At 40.0% G+C, this 17,427-nt stretch overlaps 2 protein-coding genes across 5 annotated transcripts; one reads left to right on the top strand and one right to left on the bottom strand.

The window, feature by feature from the left end:
- Nucleotides 1-370: 370 nt before the first annotated feature.
- Nucleotides 371-10,714, bottom strand: ss18 (SS18 subunit of BAF chromatin remodeling complex). Of its 4 annotated transcripts, XM_031294215.2 has the most exons (11): nt 10,526-10,714; nt 9,969-10,045; nt 9,798-9,882; nt 8,902-9,058; nt 7,591-7,821; nt 7,255-7,425; nt 6,869-6,946; nt 5,780-5,902; nt 3,177-3,307; nt 2,665-2,727; nt 371-1,948 (listed from the first exon to the last, which is right to left on the bottom strand). In XM_031294215.2, exons 1-10 carry the CDS (start codon nt 10,592-10,594, stop codon nt 2,710-2,712), a joined length of 1,140 nt encoding a protein of 379 aa, XP_031150075.1. In that variant the 5' UTR covers nt 10,595-10,714; the 3' UTR covers nt 371-1,948; nt 2,665-2,709. The 4 variants fall into 4 exon arrangements, with proteins under 4 accessions (XP_031150075.1, XP_031150073.1, XP_031150077.1 ...); XM_031294213.2 differs by lacking the exon at nt 2,665-2,727; XM_031294216.2 differs by lacking the exons at nt 371-1,948; nt 2,665-2,727 and adding an exon at nt 3,033-3,067.
- Nucleotides 10,715-11,252: 538 nt separating this feature from the next.
- Nucleotides 11,253-15,948, top strand: psma8 (proteasome 20S subunit alpha 8). Its single transcript, XM_031294225.2, has 7 exons — nt 11,253-11,503; nt 13,009-13,135; nt 13,346-13,470; nt 13,818-13,940; nt 14,095-14,214; nt 15,285-15,347; nt 15,445-15,948. Exons 1-7 carry the CDS (start codon nt 11,402-11,404, stop codon nt 15,538-15,540), a joined length of 756 nt encoding a protein of 251 aa, XP_031150085.1. The 5' UTR covers nt 11,253-11,401; the 3' UTR covers nt 15,541-15,948.
- Nucleotides 15,949-17,427: the final 1,479 nt, after the last annotated feature.

The following is a 17,427-nucleotide window of genomic DNA, read 5'->3' as shown; positions in this document are numbered from 1 at the left end:
CTTCGGCCACACATCTGGTGTACCATCTGTCTCACTCCCCACAATGTGACAGGTAGTCTCTCTCCTTCTCTGGAGGGAGCAGAAGGGGAAGGAGGGACACGGAAGGTAATTTTGGGTGTAAATGTGCTCTGGACCTCTCTGGATGCATCTGGACAAAGCAGACATGCTGCTGAGCGGTGCAGGGTCATTATCAGTTGGAAACTGATTACCAGATAGCGGATGAAGACAAAACAATTATATCATACTGTCACATTATGACAGCACCAATAGTGCACATCTTGTTTATGTTTTCGTCTGGATGAATGATTTTGCACTTTTGAATTGACAGCATCTCAATAAAAGATCAAATGCTATAAATAACAAGTGAAAATATATTAAAGATTCTTCCAATTTATTGTAATGTACAGTTATACATTGTCATGACACAAATGTGACCACCTGGATGGGGTGCAGAATGCCAAATATTAAAACTGCCATAGACAATGAATTCCTCTTTTTATTTTTTAACGCCGCTGTACATATGGGATCAATAAAGTATGCACCATAAAACAGATATCAAGCCAGTGATATAAAACTGCACAACCAGTCTTTACTGTGAAATTAAGGAATCCATTTGAGAACATTATTTTCACATCTTATGTTACATATTTGACAGTAACAATCTTTATTATTCACACACAACACTATTTGAATGACATCAACTTAGACGTTTATTCAAAGGGAAAAGGGGATTCCAGCAATGTCAAGACTAACAAAACAACATACTTCAGAAACATTTATTATACCAAGTTTGAGCTTTTCCATTCACCAATTTGCAGTCAACGGACAAGACTGAGGTGCTTGTATAGAAAAAAAAAAAGGCTCCAGAGAGCAATGACTTACAATTTGCAGTGGCATCTGCAACATATTACATCTTTGGGCACATTTGTCAAATAAAGGCCAGTGGCCATTATTCTTATACCTTCAGGTTATGTGGTTAAAAAAAAAAAAAATCTATTCATGATCTAAATTTGATGTAGAATTTTTTTTTCACAGATTTAAATACACAGCTTAACAAGGAATACAGCAATTTTTTCTTGCGTTTTCAGACATTAAGCATTTTCTAATTCCAGGTATGATGTATGTATTTGTCCTTCAAGGAATTTCTTTGCATGTCAATTAATTTTATGTTTTTACACAAATAATTCATACAGTGCCCATGTCACATACGTAGCAGATCCAATTGAATAGTTATACAATTCAACACAACAAAAATAAAACAATATGCTGGATGGGATCATCATAAAAAATAAAAAATAAAAACATTGACACATACACATGAAATAAACAACACAGCTTTAGTACTAGTTTCCAATGTCTTATACAAAGTTATTTTGATCTAAAAAGCATAAAATATATTTTTACATCATCACATACATCAAAACACGTACCATGGCCTAGCGGGAAGTTTGTCTGGTGCATTATTTAATCTCCAAGCCCCCACACATGTCCCTACTGCTGGCATTATTGCTTCTTATGAACAACGAGCTGAAGGATAGAGAAACAATGCACCACAGTAGATCGAAACTGTACATTTACATTTATCTCTGATATCCAAAATTTTGTTTCACAATCTGCAATGCTAAAGGATAAGGCAGTTCCATTTTTAAGGCATTGCTGCTTTGAGACATACTGGACCAGAGGGTGAGTCATGGACTTGTATCAAGTCAATGTACATGATAAACAGAATACATTTTATAGGCATTGGATAAGAGCCCAAAGAGAGGGGAAAACGTATTTTGTATTTTTGAGTGTTGCATGTTCGTGTCTGAGAGAATCTCAGTGAGCTACAACCATCATTTGAGTCTGCTTAACAGCTGACCAGAGGTCAAAGCTCAGACAGAGATCAGAGCAGAGCTGTGTGGGTTGATGTGACCATCTCTCATTGCTGGTAATTTCCATACTGGCCCTGTGGAGAGAAATGTGACATACTCATGTTACTGACCTTATCAGAGTAAAAACGCATATTCACAAATCACAATGGGGTGCAAACAAAACAGAAATCCGTGGTTTCAACCACATCAACCACATCATAATGCAAACCATGATTTATGGATGCATTTGCTGGTATTGACCAGCAGGTGGAAGCATGGCCTCAAAATTCGAGAGTTCTAAGTTAGAACTTTATACCTCATGTTACAGCAGCAAAATGACTGAGGACACAGGATATTCCTTAGTAAATAGTGGACACTTGTTTTAAGTGAGACAAATTCAGTGCAAGAACAGTAGGAGTTGATGCATTTCTAAACAGGGGTCGAAGTATGTTTGGCATTGATGGAAAATACAATGGACACCAATTTTGGAAACAAACTATGATTTGACAGCCTGATATACAACATTTTTAATTCAAATAGTGTTATAAGCACAATTGTCATCAAAACCAGTGCTTTTAGCTGTCTCACTGCAGAGTAAGCATGCTGTGTTTCGAGACCTCATAACTTACAATTCGACCCCTGGTTAATAACAAAATAAAATAACAGAAACAAAAGAAACTTAAGAAAAAAAAAGGAGAAAGATGGAAAGATAAAGACAAAAGAGAGACAGAAGAAACATAACAAAATGCAAATTAAGGCTAGGTGGTCAAACGTCTAGATTGGACGTTGAGGTCTTCACAGCAACCATTACCTTTGCTTCTTACAGAGCTAGTCAGGGGTTCAAATCCCCGGGTCTTTATTTCCTGATGTGCCCCTGAATATTCAAAGATAAAGATATCAAAGTGTAGCTGTGGTCCCCACATAAGACCACAGGAAATACAGGGCAACATATAGATCTCCCTTTAAACACTAGAAGCAGTTTACATCAAGTTTAAGGAAGAATCCCTGTAAAGCCCACATATTTCACTGAATTGGCATACCTTATTAGCCAGGATATATAACTAAGACTCAAATAAACAAGTGAACGACAATAGTAACACATACACTCTTTTGGGAAGAACAGATTTAACCCAACAATATGATGACAGCATGCAAAAACATACTACCTTTTAATATTTACCTTCTAGATTCACTCACATTGGTCTCTGGTCTCACTACACAAAATATACAACCAAGTCTGGCAATCAACATAATAAAAGGGACAACCTAAGGCCGATGTATAAACAAGCTGCTGTGACTGTCCGGTGTTGTGGGTATACTCACCTGGTCATAGCCATAGGGGCGTTGCTGTTGGCCCTGTGGGGGTCCAGGTTGGGGAGGGCGATAGCCCCCATACTGTTGTCCCTGCCCCTGAGGATAATTGGGATACTGTCCTGGGGCACTTTGGGCAGGACCTACGGCAAACATTGAAAACTTAATTTAAAATGATGTATGTTTGACAGAGTAAACTTGAAACAACTTTGAAAATGCTGTTGGGCACAGGCAGACAGGCACAGGCACAGAGTTGCCTGTTTTTTTTTTCCCTCTCTTTTAATAAGTGCAATTTTTGGTCTTATCACCAGCTTAGAAAGAGATGGGACTATGGAACTCAGGTTTGGACTCAAACAAAGGAACACAGTGTGAAGACAGCCCGAGGTTTGCTCATTATCTGTTTCGGTTTCCAACTTGTCACTCTGAGAACTCTAGGGAATCCCTCATAGTTTACCATCACTAATGGGCTGCAATAAAAAAGCTGATGGATGACAGGAGAAGATGATGGATATGTCAGATCCATTTGTTTAGGCTGCCTCTACATCTGACTTAGTAATGAATGAGAATGAGTGAGTGAGGCAGGAGCCGGGCGCTGGTTTCCTAATGCAAGGAGGCATCAAGGAGATTTAGTTGCTCTTCATTAGAGGAGCAGGCTTCATTAAAAAAAAGTTGGGAAAAAAATCACTTTATCAGCCCCCATACACTGTAGCTATCTATGCAGGTGCTGTGAAGACCACGCATTGCTTGACTGTGGCTGAAGTCAAATGAGGCCCACGCAGCATCGTTAGGAGCTCATAATGCCTTATGCTGTTGAGCATAACCTTGTGGGGGCCTGCGAGAGAAAGCATGTGTGTGCCAGATGGATCTCACCTCACAGCCTCTGCCTCTCTGCTAGCTCATTACTAACACGAGCTCTGGCTCAGACAGACTGTGAGTGATGGAAAGTTCCAGTGAAAAATAGGATGACAAAGAAGACCAAAGAGCTGCAGGAGACTAAATGCTTACATTTTTTAAACATACTTTACTTTTTAATTTGGCTGAATCCCAAATCCACACGCTCATTGGTAACAGGTATAATTTAATGAAGTGCTATAACTTAAATCTGTCAGAATTCTTTCAATTCATATTTGTACATTAGCTCGCCTTTTCTGTCATGAGCTCCAAAGCATGGTGACTGCTATATATATTATATATACATACATACTGTATAATATGTTACAATGTGGGATGTTCATATTAAACATTGCCAAAGCTTCTAAATAAGTAATCCCAATGAGCAAAGACCTCTTGTTTCACTGTTTTTTCTACACTCAGCTCAAGGTGACGTCAATTCTTGCCGGATTTCTTTATATGTTCGGGGCACGTTACTGCATTGTTTACATCTGCTACATGCTAACGTCAGGGAAACCCGTAATCTTGATTGCCAAGGGTGTTAATTTCTCCCCAATTTCAGATTACATTCCTGCAAGAATATGTCTGGTTGGGTAGTTTGGTTCTTACTATATCCAAGGGTATATGCAGGAATCCTGAAATTAAATTAAATACCTTTTAAGACCCGTTTCATACATTTTAAGACTTCATTGTCACTTCAAGAATTGCATCCCCTCCTTTGTCAGACCAGGTGAGTGTTACATAATGAAATTCGCACTGTCAAGCCAAAACAGTACAACAAATGAGCTGGCATCATTGTTTGATCCCAACGTGTCGGAAAAGACACTTAGGAGGTGGATGCATTATTCGGCAGACCTGATTTGGGATTTTAGAGCTCTACTGTTGGATCAGGGCTTGAGCATGAGCTGGTTCAGGTGTGCTAGAGCAGAGAGAACTGGAAAATGGGCATGTAGGGGTACCTGGAGGTCCACAGTCTAGGCTATTATTAATTTCATTAGCAAGGTCCTTTTTATAAAGAATAAGTGAACGTTTAGTCATAACTGTTTATTTAATTGATGAAACATTATGTATACGTTTTATGATTTATAGAATATGATTTCATAAGGCAAACATTGCCAGAAGAATTACATTTTCAGACAAAGACTGATGTGTAAATAATGCAATCATTTTTATTTTTAAGATTATGTATTACTGTGCACCCTAAAGTCTGCACATAAGCCTGGAAAACATGGCAAACCTGATGTATTCTTTAATATGTAATTTGTATGCATGTATATTTTAGGATATTTACAATTCAGAAATTGCTTAACTATTTATCCAAAATGCTAAAATGCAAGGAGTTCAAAATGTTTGGCTGGCAGTCAACACACACTTTGCCCAATGTCTGTAGCCATCAGCCAAAGCTCCTCTCCCATTCCCTCAGAACAGTGTGTCATATCAAACCGAAGCACCAGGAGAAATGCTAATGTGGTGCAAGCCACCACTATACTGATTAAATTTCTCTTCCAAGCTCCCATCCTTGAACCGTTCATTAAGGTGGTTCTTTAATTCCTTGCTCTTGATGTCTTGACAAGCATTTGGCACAGTTACATTTCCAAGGGGCAGTAACCACCAACTCACTGAGGAGGAATTATTATTCAACACTTTAAAAAGGTAGCCAAAGAGAGCGGATAGTGCCTCCTGCAGGACAAATATGTGCCCCTATTCGAGAGCAGGCAACTCACCATAACCCTGCTGCTGTGGTGGGTAGCCCTGTTGACCCGGGTACTGCTGTTGAGGAGGGTAGCCCTGCTGCTGTGGAGGGCCTTGCTGGTATGCTTCCTGCTGTTGGCCATACTGGGCATTACCTTCAAGGGGCAACAGCAGGCAATGTGAGCAACATGTTGACAACTATAGCGCAACAGCACAGCAGACAGGTAGACAGCTGCAATTGAGCCAGCCATGTTTTAAGAACTCATGTGTATTTATTTCAAAATGGCTGGACTTTCTTTACCTCAAAAAAGGAAAACACTTGTGTTTAAAAAGGTTTAGAAGGAAAATAGTGTAGTCAGTAGAGAAAAAAAAATAAAACAAACAAACATAAGTTAATTGGACAAAGAAAGAGAAGGAGTTGTTTATTATAAATCTGTAATCTTTCCGTGTGGCAGCTAAAGTAATAATTCCACCCCTTAACACACTAACAGGGAGAAAATTGGCAGTACATCAAGTGTTATATCTAGAGGATAATGCAGTGGTAGCATATTTCTCGGAAATAGTTGGTGGTTTGTAAGTCACTAATGCTGCTCATCTGCAAATCAGTGTGCACAAAATCTGTGTTATCTACAAAGAATGGCAGTCCGAATGGCAATATCAATACTCTGGCTACCACTAACGTGCCATGGAGTTTTAAAAGTATCACATGTGGCATTTTTACATGCAAATCTGAAGGATTAAAATGTTACTTTAATATAACTTTGGCCATTAAGACTCACACAAGACTCAGTCCCTGACTTTTCTTTCACACCAACAGGTGAAGCACCAGCCAAGATTGGGGGGGGGGGGGGGGGAGGGGGGGGGGGCAAGATAAGACTGGGTAGGTGCTAACTTATCCCTGGACTGCAGCACATTTTGGAATAGGGTGTCATTTTGTGGATTTCTCAAAATTAGAGGCCATATTTTTTTCTTTGATAGAGCCCAAAGTCACTTTGATTTCCCAGAAAATGAAGAAACTGAAACATTGGTTTTGTCACAGTCACAGCATCATTTGTGTTTTAACACAACTCCTGGGTTTATTTTTTGTTGGTATTCTCCAAGTGACTGGAGGGTTCTCCTACCTTCTGAGGCTCCCTGTCCTGCGTGACTGTACTGGTCCCCATAGTAGTCTTCCTGCCCTGGGTACTGCTGAGGGGGTCCTACATACACATACACACAACATACACACAAGTAGATTCAAGGTGTTGTTGGATCGGTTGTGTGAGGGGAAGAGTGGAGAGGATGGATTCCTTGCCGCTAGTTCTTGTTAGAAAGATTTGTTTTGGTCACTTGACTAATTTTATAATTGGAGGCTTTAGGTTAAATGTTTAGTCATCAATATGTCTGTGAGTTGCAGAAGTGGAAATTGAGAAGAACAAGAGTAAGAAATGCAGGAGTGTGTGTTAGAGAGAAGAAAGACCAACACTCACAACTTGCACACTTAACAGACACACTCTGAGGGGTATACCTTGCTGTGGGGGTCGGTAGGGCGGCATTGGCCTCTGCCCCATGACATGGTTCCCTTGGTTAACCTGGCCCATCATGCCCATTGGGGTCTGTTGTCCTTGGTAGTGCTGTCCACCACCACCAGGAGGCATGTTATACTGCTGAGTGGGAGGCTGCTGGTGCATCATGGGGCCTGTGGTACACCAACAAAGCGTTAACTCTCAAACGGTACTAGGTGGAAAAACCATACGAGCAGTATATGGCTTATCGAATGCAGGTGAATGATGCAAGCACCAATAAGACAGGTGATAAGGCACTGGAAAGCAATACAACCAAGTGGAAACTGAAGTTATTTTACCTTGACTGGGTTGCATGTTCATGTTTGGCCGAGGCCCATAGTTTCCCATGGGCTGGCCCTGGGTCATGTTCATTTGGCTCTGAGCTGGTATGCCCTGGGAAGAAGGGACGGTGTGATTGTAACCACCCATCGAGCCATGGCTGCTGGGGGGCATATTCATAGAGCCACTGGGCATGTTTGGGGGCTGGTTGGGGCCTGGACCGGGACCTTGCATGGGCATGTGATTGGGCCCTGGAAAACAACAACAGAGAAGATGAATGACCTTGTTTAAAAAAAAAAAAAACATAAATATTCAATACACATACTTGTGTGTAATTTCCATCACATTGTGATATGTGCACTGTGTTGCTCTGTGAAAAACTATAATCTGAGGCTGTGCTTCTATATAACAGGAATGGTATGTAAAAAAAATAAAATACCTTGATGACATGTTGGAGGTTTGGGGTTCAACCAAACTGTAAGCAACAATAAATCACCTGGACCTCTGTCTAACCAGTTAGTTTGTGTTTGCATCCTATTTTCATTCATTTTGCAATATTTAACCTGCTCTATCCACAAAAAAAGCAACTGGATCTTATAAATTTATATGTAGACAGATTTCTCTCAATTAAAGATGTATTAGTTGTCACTAGTTAGTTTAAGTAAGTTTAGCACATTAGATACTAACAATGCAACTGACTTCACTACAGTTCCAATAACATGGCAAAAGAGCAGATCAGAGAACACCAAGGTTCCCATGTGTTAAATGAAGAATGGGAAGTTGCAAGGAAAAAGGACCTCCAATGGAGGACAACTCTTCCATGGTGCAGGAGCTACAAAGGTTCTCCAAATTGGCCAGTCTTAAGGAGGGTACCTACTCTCTAGTCACCTAAATGACCAGACATGTTGGGTCTTTAAGGCCTGAACAGGGAGCATTATGGTGAGGCCCACTTTATAAGTAATACCATAACAGTGTTTCGAATGTATATACCAGTGTTAAAGCAACACCATATTTGCAACATTTTCTGGTTTCTAATATGGTGTCCTAGAGTATTACCCTTTAGAATGTACAATCTTTTTTTAACATAATTAAATATATACATACACAAACAAACCATGACACTTAAGGAGAGAAAAACCATGATCAAATGAAGGACAAGTCCAAGACCACCAGTGCTGGCAAATGGGTGACATCATCCTTCAGCAGAGCGACCTACCTCACAGTTCTGTGGTGTTGCTAGGCAACCCAAGTGAGACAGGGACTGAGGGAGAAGAAGGGGAAAGAAAAAAGAGAGAAAGACGAGGGAGGAAAGGTTATGGGGGGTCACTTACCAGGCATCTGTCCATTCATCTGGTTCTGCATGTGTGGGGCTGGAGGGCCACCGCTGACCATACCCTCAGAGGGCATGTTGTGACCATGAGGAGGCTGAGGGGGGGGTCCACTTTGGTTCATCCCACCAGGGCCCAAGGGCATGTTCTGAGTGGGCGGCTGCAGGCGCAAAACAGATAGAAAATCACACATCAGCTGGCTAGAAACACATGAGTTTTTTTAAAAGACAAAACTCAAAAAAAACAGCAGATAAAAGCCAAGATCGCTGCATTAAAGTATAACAAATGTAACTTAAATCAAGGATGATAACACAATTAAAAAAGAAGATATTGTATACTCACAAATAAAAAATAAATAGATATGCAGTACAATACATAGTCACATAATCACAGAATTAACTGTTCTCAATATAGTCACGCTAGGGATTATCATTGACTAAAAAGGTGTTGAACACATAGGCCATTATTATTTAACTAATTGTAAATTGTAAATCAATCTGAACTACTGCAGCCTTATATGATATATGATGGGGTGGATCTTCTAAAATGAATGGGCTACTAAGCATAATCCAAATATGTATATGTGTGTGTGTGTGTGTATGTGTGTGTGTGTGTGTGTGTGTGTATATATATATATATATATATATATATCACAACAGTGTCTTAGTAAATGTAATATTGCACTGATCTTTGTTCAGACGTCTTACTTTAATTAAGATGATTGAGTAATTGTTTAAGGTGATTTGCCTGAGCCAATACACAAATGTATATATTGGACATGAGCTAAAACAAAAGCTCAACATTGACAGGTGAGCTCAACATTACCTTATGATGCAGAGAGGTCACACTGTTATATACAATTCACTCACTCAAAACAACCAGCAAGGACCAATACTCACAGCAGGGAGGAGAGACTGCATGTTCTGATTAGAGTCTGCTATCGTGGCCAGGTACACTAAATTTCTGTGCAGCATCTGTTGATACCTGGGCAGGTGGAAAGTCATCAATACAGGTTTTGTTTATTTAAAAATACTGTAAGGCACAAGCAAAAGGAGAGTTTCATAACTTACTGTGAACATTCTGCTGTTTTGCCTTTACTCTGGAAGTCCATTATACACTGGATCAGCTGGTTGTTTTCGTCAAGTAACTGCAACAGCAAATGCAGAGATTTACAGTGTATTGATTACACAAAATGTACAATTAGTGACACGGGGTTATTTTGTATGACTAGCACTTTGCTTTCTTGTGGTTCATCTGCCGTAACATTAATTTAACAACAACTGGGAGGACGAGGGCGTTTTTGTGAAATGTGAGTGTGCGTTTCTAGCTAACAAAAGACGCGTCTTGCTAGCTAACGTTAGCGGTACTCCGCTAACAAGACGGCAGGCCCCTATTCATTTAAAATACAATTTTATGTTAGTCCGGTAAATCGGCCTAAGACGCATCGTGTACACGTGGCGTCCTGACTCCAGAGACTTTCATATTCACCGCGCTTTGACCCTGCAAAATTGTTCCCGATCTATTCACCGTTGGACTTGGATGGGCACTGCTACCTAGATTAGCTCAGCGGCTAGCACCGTCTGATACAATTGCCTTCATTCTGAGACGCGCTAAAAACATGAATTACCTTTTGTATTCCAGCGGGTGTTATGTCACCCTTCCCACGCTGCCTGTGAGGTGCAAACGCCACCGACATGGTGATACTCTATGAAATTAAAGTGAACTAGACATAAAAGTCAAAAGTAGCTAACACACTTAACAAATCGGTACAACTCAGATCACACAGTTCAGAATAGGATTCAATTTCGTAATGCAGTAGTCCGTTTTAGGGGGTGGTTACAGCACATTTAAAAACATAGTTGAAGATTATTTTGTATTTCGATTACACTGGCATACGTGATGTTCACATGTATTTGTGATACATTATCATGTTTAAACACATGGCTTTATATAGTTGAAAGACCCAATAAATATGTTTAATTGAATAACAATTTCACCTACTTTGTTGTATAATGGAACAGTCTAAATCTACTCTAGTCCAAAAGACCAGGGGAAATGGACTGCTCAACAAAAAGGGAAATACAGTCAGAGGTTCAATAATATTATTAATAATTCAGGCAATTTTAAGGCAGTAATACCTGATATCAAGGTTTATTAGTCCTAGTTGTATGTGTTCAGTTCACTTGCATTGCACCCTGATTCCACATTAACCGTCACTAAATAAAATTAAACGAGTCACAAATTAGCTAGCCGTTTTTTTTACTACAACTTTCAAATTAGAACTACTGTTTACGCAGGAAAAATCAAATAGCTAAGTATTCCAATCAAATTTTGGGTAGCACTTTCCTCTGGCGAACCCTAGTTTTGGTATCGCCCCAGTTCAGAGGTCATGCGCAGGCGCTGTTTTCAACACACGGCATCTTCACAAATCGCTAACTAGCTGAATCATTTGGTGGAAGTCTCCCTTTTTCTTGTGATTGTACGTTACTTGTCTTGCAGTGCAATGGCGGCAAGATACGACAGAGCTATTACTGTATTTTCTCCCGATGGTCATCTCTTCCAAGTGGAGTATGCACAAGAAGCTGTAAAGAAAGGTTCCACAGCGGTAAGTCCTAAAATGAAACTAATGCTAACGTTAGCACACGTCAGTTAGCTAGCCAACCAGCTAAGCTAACGACTAGCAGGTACTCTTAGTATTACTCATGTATTTAGCTCATTTTTTTTGTTGCACTCAAGTGTTGTGATTTTTAACAACCATGTCGGGCTGATCATCTGTAACTTTCACATGTAACGGTAATGCAAGAAATATTAAACAGTTACTGAACATGAGAAGAGTATCACTAGCAAGCATTTTGCCGCTGTGTCACTCTCACAATAGTTTCAGTTTCAATGTGATCATGTCAACTAACTCTAGTTCACACAAGCAATATTTGATTTCAAAGCGGCCAGCTAAGTTAATTTAGCTCAGCCAATTGCGTAACGTGTAACAATAAAATGTTAGTAACGACGCACGGTTACATGTCTAACGTTATATGGAAATTCCTATGTTAGTTACTAGCCGTCTCCACAGTTGCACTAGCTAGCTAACGTTACATTTGAAAGCCACTGTAGTTGCAGCTAACGTTACCTCGATTACAGGTAATGTTAGCCTCTGTAGTAGTTAGTGTAACTTAGCATGTATAGGAATCAAATCCTGCGTTATTTTTCACTTTTCAAATTAGAGGTGTGAATCTTCACTGATCTCCCGATTCGATTACAATGATCATGTCTTCGATTCGATATCTCGATGCGTCAAATACATTTTTCTATTAAAGCCATATAGGATATTTAATTCATAGCTTTTCAAGCTTCAAAAACAAAACATTCTGCAGTGCTCTAATACTAAATAAATTGGATACATAAAACTACATCATTGAGCACATGGCACTTCCTGAATGTGCAAAACATAACAGAATATGTAAACAGAAAGGTTGTTAGGCATACATTAAATTGTAAACAGAAATAATCGATTATGGCCCGGCCGATTATCGATGCAACATCGTCCATGTCCATGATTCGATGCATCAATTATTTGATTACTTTCAACACCTCTATTTCAAACCCTAAACATGTGTAGAAGAGCTTGTAGCTTCAGAGTAATTGTTTGGGTGTAATTCCGATTAATGGCAAGCCAATTTTGTTGAATAGCCTTAGATATGAGACTCGGACTTGACTGAATAGACATGACACGTGCCTTTTGTGTGGGAGATCTGGGTTAAATTCCACTGCGATATGTCAACCAATGTGTCCCTGAGCAAGACACTTAACCCATAGTTACTCCAGAGGCGTGCAACCTCTGACATATAGCAATTGTAAGTTGCTTTGGATAAAAAGCGTCATCTAAATGACGTGCAATGTAATGTAACATGTAATGACATGTCACAATGGTACGGCATTGTTGGGGCTGTTTAGGTTCTTGAAACCTGTTCGAAAAAGTGTTTTTTGTTATAGTGGAAAATTGGCTGAGGAACTGAGAAGCACCTCGGATTCCAAAGATGAACTAAAGTAAAATGACCTGTACTGAGCTGTACTCAGCAAAGTTATCCGATCTGATGAGTTCTTTCTCCGCAGGTGGGAATCAGAGGTAAAGACATTGTCGTCCTTGGTGTTGAGAAGAAATCTGTGGCAAAGTTGCAGGAGGAAAGGACTGTCCGTAAGATATGTGCCCTGGACGAGCATGTCTGCATGGCATTTGCAGGTACTTCAAACAACAAAACCTTTTTCAGTAACTATATAATACATTAATTATGTAACAGGGCATATACTGGACTAATGGACTAAGATTAGTTGTCACAAACACTGTCATCACAGATCTCTAAACCATATATTAGGTTTTTGTCACTTAAATTTCCTGTTGTATTTTACCTGTATCTTGTATAGCCAACTAACCTCTTTCAATGTGTTTAAGGCCTGACAGCAGATGCCCGTATTGTGATAAACAGAGCTCGGGTTGAGTGCCAGAGCCACAGGCTAACCGTGGAGGACCCAGTCACAGTGGAATACATCACACGCTACATAGCTACACTGAAACAGGTACCTAAACTTCTCACCATTAATTTCTTGTTTACTAATTGTTTAATAATTGCTTATTAATTCACTAAAAGGCACCTGTAAGCTTTTACATTCTGTGGGCAAGAACATAAAATAGCTTATAGTTTCAAGTTTTGTGCTCTGAGAATAGTTCACAAAAACTCAGCAGACAGACATTAGCATCCCTGTGGAACTGAGGTTACATTAGTCTTCTGTTAAGCCTGTCTCACTGCTGCTGCTGAATTACTCAAGGTGTTCTCATCTTTTACCAGGAGTATGCTATTTTTCTTTTTATAAAGGTTTGTAAGACTCACCAGTCACATTTCTTTGTACATTGGTCATGTTTGTAGCGCTACACTCAAAGCAATGGGCGCAGGCCATTTGGCATCTCTGCGTTAATTGTTGGCTTTGACGACGATGGAACTCCCAGGCTGTATCAGACTGACCCTTCAGGAACCTACCATGCCTGGAAGGTCAGTGTGTATGCTCGTTGTACTTTTTTTTTTCTTCTTCTTTATTGATACACTTGTGTAACAAATACTTTGTCTGTATGAAATTGATTAATAATAGTTTTTTGATTTATTTTTTTTCATTCTTGGGGAAAAAAAAAAAAAAAAAAAAAATCAGGCAAATGCTATCGGCCGTAGCGCAAAAACTGTGAGGGAGTTCCTGGAGAAGAATTACACAGATGAAGCCATTGCTGGGGACAATGAGGCAATCAAGTTGGCTATCAAAGCTCTGCTTGAGGTAAGGTCACATTTAGTCTTTGCATTTAATTGTTTGAATATACACACTTTGTATGGCAGTCAGAGCATGTGAGCGGAGTGCGAGCTAGCGGGAAGCGGAGGATTTAAAATTTTCCTTATCTCCCGCTTCAATTTCGCTCCAGTACTGCTCACACCATGACTTTGAAGCATTCCCAAGCCTGGCTCTGCGTAACTGCAGCACTAGCAATACATGCAGATGAACAGCGCCCGCCTTTCCTCCAAGCAGCCGGGCTGCTGGTGGAGCTCCAGGCACCGGTAGCGTAGAGGGACGGCGGGTGCCGTTCATCTGATAAATACAATGCAGTTTTTTATTTTTTCTGGAGCGAGCTGTGAGCGATTTCTAAGTGGAGCGCAGTGAAATCTGAGTTGAGCGATATTGAGTAAATCGGCCTGGAGTGGCAGAGCGGAGGTAACAAACAGCTCCATGAACATAAATTCTCACCACTCCGCTCTGATGGCAGTGGGATAATCCTATTGTGAAGCATTTCAGTAATCTTTCAATTTCAATATGTGTAACTGAAGACAAATTGTTCTTTTTTTAAAGGTGTGTTACGATCGGGCATGTCACAAGTAGTGTGACTTGCGAAAGAAAAGATATTGTCACGTCAAAAGTATTTCCATCTACCATGGCATCATTTAAATACAGTCCTGACTTTATCAAAGAGCACACACTGCTGCCAGATGTAAACCAGAAAGTGATCCGCCATAATTGTTAGGTTTTCATGCATGACGTTGCTTGTTGTGCTCGACTGAACCTGCAGCCATGAAAGAAGAAAACTAAGCAGAATAATGCTGCATTTTAGCACACCAAACATTCGCCTTGTGTCTGTATTGTTACATTCAGTGTTGTTTTTTTAATATGGTCCTTAACATGTGGATCAACTGTTTGCAAAATGATTGCAGTCACAGTAATCAAGCACTCTTTTCTGTATTAATTTTCATTTAAATACCCTCAAAACCTTGTTTTACAACCTCAACATGAGCCTGAGTCAGAGGCTAGAGTAGTTAATATATGCTGATTTGCTGGGATTTGTATTTGTTTCTTCACAGGTTGTCCAGTCAGGAGGGAAAAATATTGAACTTGCTGTTATCAGACGGAATCAGCCACTGAAGGTAAGTTGCTGCAAATGATATCTGGCTTTTGTGTTGTTGCCTTTTTTTAACCTTTTTTATTAAATGGCTAACAATTGCTTTTCTTGGCCATTTGCAGATTTTGGAATCCAAGGAGATTGAGACCCTGGTGGCTGAGATTGAGAAGGAAAAAGAGGAAGAGGCAGAGAAGAAGAAGCAGAAAAAATCCACTTGAAGCAGATAACTAAGAGTTTTTCTTTATTGCACTTGGATGACAATAGCATATTTGGGTTGCAAATTATAGAAGGGTTACTTCTGTCATTCATTTCATTGTGAAGAGCTAAATCATAACTTGAGATCTGTTGATGTTGCTCAAATGTTATGCATCCATTTCTGAGTGATACTGTACAGTTTGCAAAGAATATCAAGTTCCTATACTTCCAGCTATTAGGTTGACTGTAATTATAAGCACATACATAGATCTCAAGTTAGGTTTTAGATCTTAAACTACGCTTACAGGACATTTTTATATCATACACCACAGTTCTGATGGTGATGAATCTCAAATGTTGGAATAAACCTGTTTGTAACATTCAGAATCATAATGAAACGAAATGTCCAATAAACGCTGACTTGTTTGTAACATGTTTTTACGTTATGTTTTTAAAACTAGTTCAGTCAAATGGCTTTACTAGTTAGTGTCTACGTGTAAGACTGAGTCAAATTTTCTTAACATCTGGTGCACTGACTGGTTCCTTTAAGAGGAGAGTAGAGGGACTTAAAAGAAATGGCAGAATGAGTCCCCCCCCCTCGTTATTGATCATCCTACTGCAAAGCAAGTACTGCAATAAAGATAAGTACAGTTTAAAACACCACTAGCGGCAGTATACTGTGTGGTTGTGAAGTGCAATGGTTTTCATTTATCAGCATTCTGTCACACAGACCTAGAAATGGAGGGGGGGTGGAAGGTAGCTCAGATTGCTTTATAAAGTGCTCACCTCTCCCTCAGTCATTTAAAACAAATTAGTGATGAGTGAATGAAGTGTCTAATGGTGGCCCAACGAGACCCCCTTTTGCCTCTCCTTTTTTATTTCACCCTAAATTCGCTTATCAAGCAAGCGCTGCTCTGAATTCTCAACGACACAATTATGGCCGGCGGTGTGGTAGGGCTGCTTAATGGGATCCTGGCCTCAGACCCCAGTGGGAACTTTCAGTGACTTTAATCTGGAGCCCTTTGAAAAGTTGTACCGTGCTGTGCTGAAGAGCCCCGGGGGTTCCCTCTGACTCTCACCAAAGACATAATGGTGAATGGTAAAGTCCTTCATTTAGAGTCATCTCCCCAAGCCAGGATTTCCTGAGTGAGTGCCCTGGCTGCCTTGACTAGAGCAACTGCACTTTGTCTGCAATTTGTCTTGTTTGTGAGTCTTATAGGTTAGTCTTTGGTGTTATCAATTAAGCCTCTGATATAACTTCCCATATGCAATGTCATTAAATCCTAGGAGGGCAATAAAATGGGATTTGTATGAGTCACTCTCAGCTATTTGATCCATACACTAATTTCCCCTCTAATGCAAGATGATTGTGCTGTCACCGTCACTGGTTTGTTTTTGTTGCAGCCAAACAGGTGCTGATTCCACCGGATGACAAAACAAGCTATAGGTAAACTTTAATAAAGTTTATTCTGGGTAATCCTTTAGCTACAGAGGTTATCTGATCCATCTTGTCAATAGAGCAAGAGCATCTTATTTTGTGCTGCTGCTAAGACTCCTAGTCTTTTGAACTGCTTCTGGGAAGAGTTTTCTTTCTTTTCTTTTTCTTTTTTGCAGCAGCATTGTTGTTGCCCATAATCAGCGCTACTGTGCCTCAGGACAAAGTCCATCTCTCTCATCGCTGGCTGCTGCTCATCATTAATGCAGAAAATAATGGCTTCACCAGAGGTCATCGACGGAGGAACGAGGCCCGAGGACATGTACTCTCCAAGCAAGAATGCACAGTGCTGCGGGCTGTCGACTGAGTGCATTGTTTGTATGCACACACACACACACACACACAGAGCTTACAGGCCAATTGCACATACACATTGCAAACACTATTAATGTGAACACAAAACAGATTTCTTTTT

This window comes from Sander lucioperca, chromosome 9 (assembly GCF_008315115.2).
Source record: "Sander lucioperca isolate FBNREF2018 chromosome 9, SLUC_FBN_1.2, whole genome shotgun sequence".
Classification (NCBI taxonomy): Eukaryota; Metazoa; Chordata; class Actinopteri; order Perciformes; family Percidae; genus Sander; species Sander lucioperca.
This window is presented reverse-complemented; position numbering and strand designations above follow the sequence as displayed.